At 22.3% G+C, this 9629-nt stretch overlaps 1 protein-coding gene across 1 annotated transcript; it reads right to left on the reverse strand.

The window, feature by feature from the left end:
- Nucleotides 1–1000: 1000 nt before the first annotated feature.
- On the reverse strand, nt 1001–9427 carry PGSY75_1466200 (hypothetical protein; the record flags this gene model as incomplete). The annotated part of the gene is made up of 1 exon (XM_018788344.1): nt 1001–9427. The coding sequence occupies one exon, from the start codon at nt 9425–9427 to the stop codon at nt 1001–1003; it is 8427 nt and encodes a 2808-aa protein (XP_018639716.1).
- Between the last annotated feature and the right edge of the window lie 202 nt (nt 9428–9629).

Below are 9629 nucleotides of genomic sequence, written 5' to 3' on the forward strand. Positions count from 1 at the left end.
TTTTATTTTTATTATTTTTTTTATTTTATTTATTAATTTTTATTTTTTTTTTTATTTTTTTTTTTTTTTTTTTTTATATTTTTTAAATTTTTTTTTTTTTTTTTTTTTTTTTTTTTTTTTTTTTTTTTTTTTTTTTTTTTTTTTTTTTTTTTTGTTTTTGTACAATTTTACCAATAAGAATAATTCTTAAAAGATTTTATTAAAAAAAAAAAAACTGATGTAAAAAATATATATATATATATATATATAGATATACATATTATATACCTATATTTCTATTAGTTTTTTAAATAAATAAAACATTTAAATGTCAAATCTATAATTGAATTAAATTTTGTATAAGTTATGTGGTGAGTTAATTATATTGAATTACGGTAAGTGTAGAAAAAAATTAAGTATATATAATGAGAGCATAAATGGAATGTATAAAATAATATGTAAATAAAAGAATAGAAAATATTGGATAATATAATAATTATAATTATATATATAAGTAAATGTAAATGAAAAAAAAAAAAAAAAAAAAAAAAGAAAATATTATTAATATATAAAATAATGACAGGATAAATGTAAAATATCATTATAAATATATTATGCATAGAAATATATACTAATATATTAATTATTATGTAAGGTGATAGTATAAATATGGAATACAATAATAAATAATTTATATATGAAAAAAATATCTATATTTGTAAAAAAAAAAAAAAAAAAAAAAAAAAGAAAAATTGATTAGTGTGTAAAAAAAAAATAAAAATATAATAAAAAGAACTTTTATTATATATTTTTTTTTTTTTTTTATTTACACAAATCTTATGATATAATGCATATAGTTAAACTACTATTGATATATAAGTAATAATAACATAATAGATATATTAAATAAAAATAAAAGACATATTTATATGTAAATAATAGAGATACCAATATATATATTTAACACATTTTTATTATTTCTTCTATTTGAAACGTCCTGAAAATTCAGAAAAGATCTACTTTATTTGTTATATTCATTTCTTTTTCTTTTCCCTGGGGAATTACTCATAGAATTTGATGTAATATTCCTTATATTACACCATCTGGCTATAGTTGTTCTGTGAACTCCATAAATAGTAGCTATTTCTGGTATGGTCAAGTGTTGTACATTAAGTAGTCTATTTAATTCTTCAGCACTTGGTGGTCCATTATTTCCAATTCTTCTTCTCCTTCTGGTGCTTATATTATAAGATGAAGGGGTATTAATATTAGAATCTGGTACTTCTGTTAGGTTATTCTTTTGGCCATTATTATTATTATTATTATTATTATTATATATAATATTAATATTACTATTATTATTATTCATGTTATTATTATTAATAGTAAAATTATTATTGTTAATATTATTCTGAGATGTATTAAAATTTGTACCAATATTATTATTATATTCAACTACAGGTTCTTGTGTCTGTTCTTCAACATTATGATTATTTGAATTGCTAATGTTATAATGCGTATCCATTAGATTTGTAAAAATGTTCATATTATTACTAATGCTTGAACCAGCATTCGTATAATTATATCCAGTATATGAATAATTATTATTCTCTATGTTATTTGATAAATTATATGGAGGAATTACATTATTTGGATATGCTTGGAAAATGTTATTATTTGTATTATTTTCATTATACATGTTTGGATATACATTAAAGTTGTTTACACTTACATGTGGATATGTTGTTGTTCTTGTTCCATTATCTCCAAGACTATTATTATACGATGTTTGAGGTACCACATATTCAGTTGTATTTTGAAAGGAATTGAAATTATTCATCATACTATAATTGTTATCATTGCTTATAGAATTTACATAATAGTTTGAATTATTGGAATATGCTGAATTATTATCATTACTCATCATAGTTATATTTCCATAGCTATTTGAAGGAAACACATCATTATTTTGTATGTTTTGTTGTGAAGGTAATAAAGCCATATTTCCATGATAATTATTAATATTCGTATAGTTGTTAAAATTATTGCTTTCATTGACTGGATTAAAAGAATTATTATTATTCGTTTGGTTTGACACTTCGTTGTGTATCATATTATTAGACATAGTTATATTGTTATCATTTCCTACATTATTATTCAAGATATTACATCCTGTCATAGAATTATTGTTAAAATATAAATTATTCGAATTGTTATTATTAAATTCTAATCCATTAACTGTTGTTCTATATACCGATAATGAGTTATTATTATAGGAACCTTCATTTGATGTTATACTTTGTATATTGTTATCAGACATAAATATACCACATACATTATTAGATTCATTCTGATTTATTCCATTTAATAAATTATCATGATTTTTAATATTATATGCATAATTATTGTTATTATTATTATTATCATTATTATTATTATTATCATTATTATTATTAGTATCATTATTATTATTATTATTATCATTATTTTTATCATTATTAATATTACATAAATTATTCTCATTCATATATGCAAAATTGTTAGAACCCATTTCTATTTGATTTATCGAATTATTCATATTTCCAATATAATTATTTTCTAAACTATTTTGTACATTATTATTCATATTATTTATTCCATTATTTGTATTAGTTACATATCCATTGGATGTTATACCAGTTGACATAATGTTGTTATAATCCAAAAGTGTTTTATTTCCCTGTCCTTCAAAAATGTTGTTCTGGCTATTATACATAAAATTATTGTAAATATATGTATTATTTCCAGTAGTTCCATTATTTTCATTAAGGTTGTTATCTGTGATATTATTATTTTCAATAGAAATTCTATAATTCTGATTTATATTAGAGTGATCTACATTAGGTTGGATGTTATTACAATACGCTTCATTGCTTTGAGAATTCTGAACATTAGAAATATTAATCATGTTGTTGTTCCATTCAGAACCATTAAGAAAATTGGTACCATTAATGTTCTCATTTTCATTATTCTGATTATTATTATATTCATATCTATTATAAGCGTTCACATTATTATTCAGGACATTATTATTCATATATTCTTCATTTAAACGAGATGTATTATTTTCTTGGGAGATATGTTGTGTTTCCACTTCATTATTTCCACTTTGAAGATTATAATAATTATTGTTTTCAATATTATTTGGGAATTGTGTATAATATTGTAAATTTGGATGTGTTTGGCTTGATATATTATTAGTAAATTCCGTGTTTGGTGTTATATAGGATTCTTGCATTTGATTGTTACCTGCATAATTATTAATAACAGTATTATTTGACAATATGTTTGAATTAATATCATTATTTCCTATTTCTTCGTCGTTATTTATACAAGTATTATTCGTTGAGCTATATAAATTATATGAATATGTGTTATTATTATTATTGGAAATATTAGAACTTAAATTAGAATTCATACATGAAATGAATGTATTATTAGTGCTGTTGTTGTTATTCATGTAAGATGATGCACTAATGAAGTTGTTATTTATAGAAGAATTTTCTTCGATAACATTTGAAGGATATGTATTATATAATGGTTGATACAATTCATTTCCACTCATATATGAATTGTTTTGCATTTGGCAATTAGGAGTGTAAAAAAAGTTATTATTTGTGGTAATATTATTCTCTTGATAATTGTGTTGATTATTCATATTATTATTTATATTATTATTATTTTTATTATCATCATCAATATCATTATCATCATTATTATCTAAGCTAAATAAATATTGCTTGTTTTCTCCACTTGTTTGTATCTCCAAATTATCTTGTCTTGAGGAATCTTTAAATATCATATTATTTTCATTAACAGTGTGTACATTATCATAAGATGAATTATAATGATCACTATTCTTAAATACGTTTGAATCATTTTGTTCTTTTATATTATCATTCTTATCATAATTTGGTTTTATAGATTCATTATTTCCAAGTTCATTTGAAATAGTTACATTATAGTTGTTATTATTTTGTGATTCTCCAATTTTGTCCATGAGTGTTGCTTTAGATAAATAATAATAACTCCTGTAATCATCCAAATGCTTTTCTAATTTGTCTTTATTCTTGGATACAACAACTTCATCTCCTTGGTTATATGTATCATATATTTTTCCCAAATCATTTGATAAATGAAATTTATCTTGTTCATTAATATTTGTTTCATTATTTTTATTTCTATCTTTGTATGAACTCATATCTTCATGTTCTAAATTATTTTTTTCTTTCTGTATATCTTTTTGATCGTCTTCTTCATCTTCATCTTCTTCATTTCTTTTATTTTCTAATGAATCATTATTTTCGCTACTGGTTGTGGTGTTCTTCGAACTAAATGATGTATTATTATTTGAATTATTTGTGCTATTTGATGTATTATTATTTGTATTGCTTTCATCATTTGGATAATTTGCATCATTTGAATTATTAGCATCATTTGAATTATTAGTGTCACTTGAATTATTAACATCACTTGAATTACTAGCATCACTTGAATTATTAACATCACTTGAATTATTTGCATCATTCATATTATTTGAGTCTTTGACCACATTCACTTCATTCATCACATTTACCTCATTCAATTTATTTACCTCATTCATCACATTTACTTCATTTAACGTATTTACTTCATTTAACATATTTACTTCATTTAACGTATTTACTTCATTTAACGTATTTACTTCATTCATCACATTTACCTCATTCAATTTATTTACCTCATTCAATTTATTTACTTCATTTAACGTATTTACTTCATTCAACTTATTTACTTCATTCATCACATTTACCTCATTCAATTTATTTACCTCATTCAAATTATTTACTTCATTCAATTTATTTACTTCATTCAACTTATTTACTTCATTCAACTTATTTACTTCATTCAATTTATTTACTTCATTTAACGTATTTACTTCATTCACCTTATTCAAGCCATGTATCTTATTCATGTTATTGGTCTTATTCACATCGTTCACTTTATTAACACTGTTCATCTTATTCACATCGTTCACTTTATTAACATCGTTCATCTTATTTACACCATGTATCGTATTCATTCTATTGGTCCTCTCCAAAATACTTAACCAATGTTTTATAACATTATACATTTCACTTGTTTTATTTATATCATTTTCAAGTTTATTGTATATGTACTTATGAAAAGGTTTGAAATTTTTATAATCTCCATAGAAAACACCTATTGAATTATTATATGACGAATTTGTATTTTCATTATTTATATTACTAATATTTTTATCACTTGAATTATTCCCCTCGTCATAACTTGAACTATTTCCCTCTTCATAATTTGAACTACTACTTTCTTCACATTTTATTTTATCATCTGATTTATCATATTTAAAACTATTAATTAGTGAATTTATGTTAATATTTCTTTCTTCTGGAATTTGTCTAGAATTTCGTTGCCCATTTGATTTACAATATAATTTTTTTTTGTTTCTTTGTGGAGTTGTGCCAACAGATTTTGGATGATTTTGTTCTACTATCTTCTTATTATTAGTACTTGTGTTGTTTTCATTATTTTTACCAAATAATTTATTTGGTTCATTAATATTTTTTTTTTTGCGTTCATCTAAACTAGCTAAGTCATCTTCTATGCTTCTAATATTTTCATCAATACTTTTATTAGATGTATAGGACTTAGAATATTTTTTCTTAAATTTCCACTTACTTATAAATGATTGATAAGCACCATATCCATGCCATTCGTAAGAGGTTAATATTTTGTTTACTAATACAAGAATATCATTTTGGAATATAGTCGAATAATGAGATAAATTTAATATGTTTCGAAGAGGAAACAAAGTAAATTGTTTTTTTATGAATTTAAAATTTTTATATAAAATTTTATTAAATGGGCTTATCTTTCTTCTCTTGTAACGCATCTTCTTAGAACAAATATTGTGAACATAAAAAGTATATTGTATATGATCACGGATAATACGAACACTACCATCTAGCATATAATATAAATTTTCAAAGGGTTTATATGCAGGACGGTAAGTAAAATCTTGTGGTCTACATTCATCAAGGTTTGGTACTATAAAACGTAGTACATCTATTGGGACTCCAAACATATGATTTGGTTTTCTAAGTCCATCTCTTACTGGATCACTGCTTGGGTAATAATTTTCTTTTAATTTTTCAAAATATGGATGGTCCCAATCCATTGAATAATCTTGTATATTTCGATTTAAAGTCTTATTCATAAGTACGAAAACCATAAACACGCAAGATATTTTGATAATTTGAGAATTATAACAAGGTGTAAAGGTACAGATTAATTTAAAAATTGTGTATATTTTGGAATAATCAATAACACTATTATCTAAAAATTTGTAATTTCTTAAAAAAAATATTCTTAATACAGTATTTTGAACTAAAACATTAATATATCTAACTAAGTATCTATAACATAATGTATTTGTACAACTAAAATCATCACATATATGTAATTGTTCTAAGAATGATATAAATATATTTTCCTTATCATGTGGATAATATTTATTAGGAAACTCCATTGTTACCATGTTAGAAATTATTTCGCTTAATATACAATTAGCTAAAATATTACTAATTTGCATTATAATTTTTGTTTCATTTTCATCTAGATCTGTTCCTGTAACTACACCAGAGGGATCTACATTATTACCCCTATTTTGATTAGTATTATTTCTTTCATGAATTTCAGATTTTCTTGATCTTCCAAAATTTTCAGATTTTACAAAATTTGAAGAATTTAAAACATTGTTAACATTTCCAATATTTTTACTTTTTTCTGTTTTTATAAAAGTTTCTGAATTTAAACCATTTTTAACATTTCCAATATTTCCAACATTTTTAGTATTTTCTCTTTCTTTTTTATTATTTCTTATATCCGTATTCAGAATATCATATTGAATACATTTATAAATAAGTGCTTCAAGTAGTATATTAAATGAATTAAATATTATTGGTATCTTCATACTATTTCGTTTTCTTGTTGTTAAGTATTCATCATACATAGATAAAAATTCATTAGTTTTCGTATATAAATCAGATTCATCAGAATTTATTAATCCAAGAGTCTGAGCACGATATATAAAATTGAATTTATCAGATTCACAAAATAAATAATAATTTGATAAGAATGCGTCTATTCTATTAGCAATAGAGTTAGATCCATCAAATTTTGTTCTTACTTCACATAGAGTAAAAATTAGTATAAATTCCATTTTTCTAAATGCTTTCATATTATGAATAAATTTAGGTTCTATAGGATTTTGAATAGCATCAAAACGTTCCAAGAATTCTTTCATATGATCTTGTATGAATACTTGTACATAATCATGAAATTTTATAAACGAAGTCATTTTATCATATCTTATATATGAGGAATGATATACTAAGCTACAATAAATTAAAATATCTTGTAAAAACCAAAATGCGGGTTTCATATCGAGTAAGAATTCTTTAATAAAACTAGAATTTCCAGTACGTCCAATTTTAGTTATTTTATATGTATAATATTGGTTAGCATCAAAATCAAAATAATAATAATATACATTGTTATATTCACGATCAGCAATATTCCAGAAATTATCAAAAGTTATTTTTATATTATATTCATATGTAATCTTATCAATACGGTAAAAAACACTCATGTTATTATCACAATTCAAATTTATAGTCCTTGCTATAAACGTATCTCTATGCCAATAATATCTATTAACTCTATAAGAATTAACTCTTCTGTATAATGAATTATATCCTCCAGTATTGTCAGAAAATTCATGATTATATATTTCTTCTTCAGGAACATTTCTATAATCAGGTATATACCAGTTATTAGTTCTAATAGAATTAATATCAGAATTATTAATAATAGTATCACTAGGATTAAAAACTCTTTTCCTAATTATTCGACGACGGCAATTTGATGGAATACATGTCGTACAAAAATCAAACCTATTATTATCGTATTCTATATTAAGTTTAGGATTTAAAAGAACATATATATCTCCAGATGATATTTTACTGTTATTTTCTTCTAAATGCAAATCGAAATATATATATTTTAGGTTATCATAATTTCTTCTATGTATAATATTAAGCATATCAATATTCTTATTATTTTTATATATCATTGCATTAAGGTAGTTATTTAAATCCACATATTTACAATTCAAATATCTAATTACATTTGATAAATAATACATCCGCAAATCAAGATTAGTTTTCATATTTACATCATCATATAAATCATTTGGATTAGTATTAACAATGTCACGAATATATGATTGAGAATTTCCCCTTTCTTTTCCACATATATCAAATATTTCCACATCCATTCTTTTGTTTTTACCTTTTTTGATATTTTGTTTATTTGCATTATTTGGTGCTATGTTATCCCTTTCATTTTCTATGATATTAATATTTGTTAAAGAATCTCTTTCTTGAATATTTTTTTGATTTCCATTTTGTTCATTTTCTATATTATCGTTTCTCTTTGTGACATTTCTTGTTGGTCTTTCATTTGATATATTGTTTTCATTCTCTTTTCCTTCATCATTTTGTAAATTCTGTTTCATGCATTTACTTCCATCTCTATTTCTTAATATCATAGGATGTATCGATTCATTGCTTTTATTTTTTGGTTCTCTAGAAATATCTACTATATTATTTCTATTGTATCTATCATTATCGATAGATGTGCTATTTTCCGTTTCTCTATTCTGAAAAATCGTATTCTGTTCATGGGTATTATTATAGTTTTTCATTCGCATAGTATTTCCAGAATTATATTTTTTCTTTATGGAATTAGTAGTATCCTTAACATTTTGTAAATTATTTGATTTCTCATTAATATCATTGCCCTTGTTAATTGAATCATTTCCATCTACAGCTATATTTTCATTTGTTACTTGACTGTTTCTATCATTAATACTTACATCCTTTAATGAAGAACTTATATTTTCTTTTTGCTCTGTAGGTTCATTTTTTTTATTAAAATAAGTACCTGTATTGCTTTTTTCATAAATCATATTATTATTATTATTATTATAATTATTATGTTTCGTATCATCAGACGTATCACTTATAATATATATTTCTTTTTTTGAATCGTCATTGTTTTTTTTGTAATTTTTATTTATAGATCTTTTATTTGTGTTACTAGATTCTTCACATAATTTCGTGCCTCTTCTTTGTCCACTAAAAGAATTATGTAAATTCGTACATCTTTTTTTATTTCTCCTATTATGACATCTTTCATTAATATCATCATCAATTATAATTGATTCCTGATCATTATTGTTTTTGGAATTAGCATTCCTTGAACTCGATCTCATTCCATCAGATGGAATATTGCTATCTCTTTCAATTTTTCTATGTCCCCTTCTCATTTGATAGTATTATAATATATATAATATATATGTGTATGTATATATTGGATCTCTATATGTTTAAATATAAGACAATTCTAATTCCATTAGAATGATAGATAAATAAATAAATAAATATAATAGGAAAAAAAAAAAAAAAAAAAGAATTATATATTCATGAGAATACATATATATATATATATATATATATATATCTACAATA

The sequence above is a fragment of the Plasmodium gaboni genome, chromosome 14, assembly GCF_001602025.1.
Source record: "Plasmodium gaboni strain SY75 chromosome 14, whole genome shotgun sequence".
NCBI lineage: Eukaryota > Apicomplexa > Aconoidasida > Haemosporida > Plasmodiidae > Plasmodium > Plasmodium gaboni.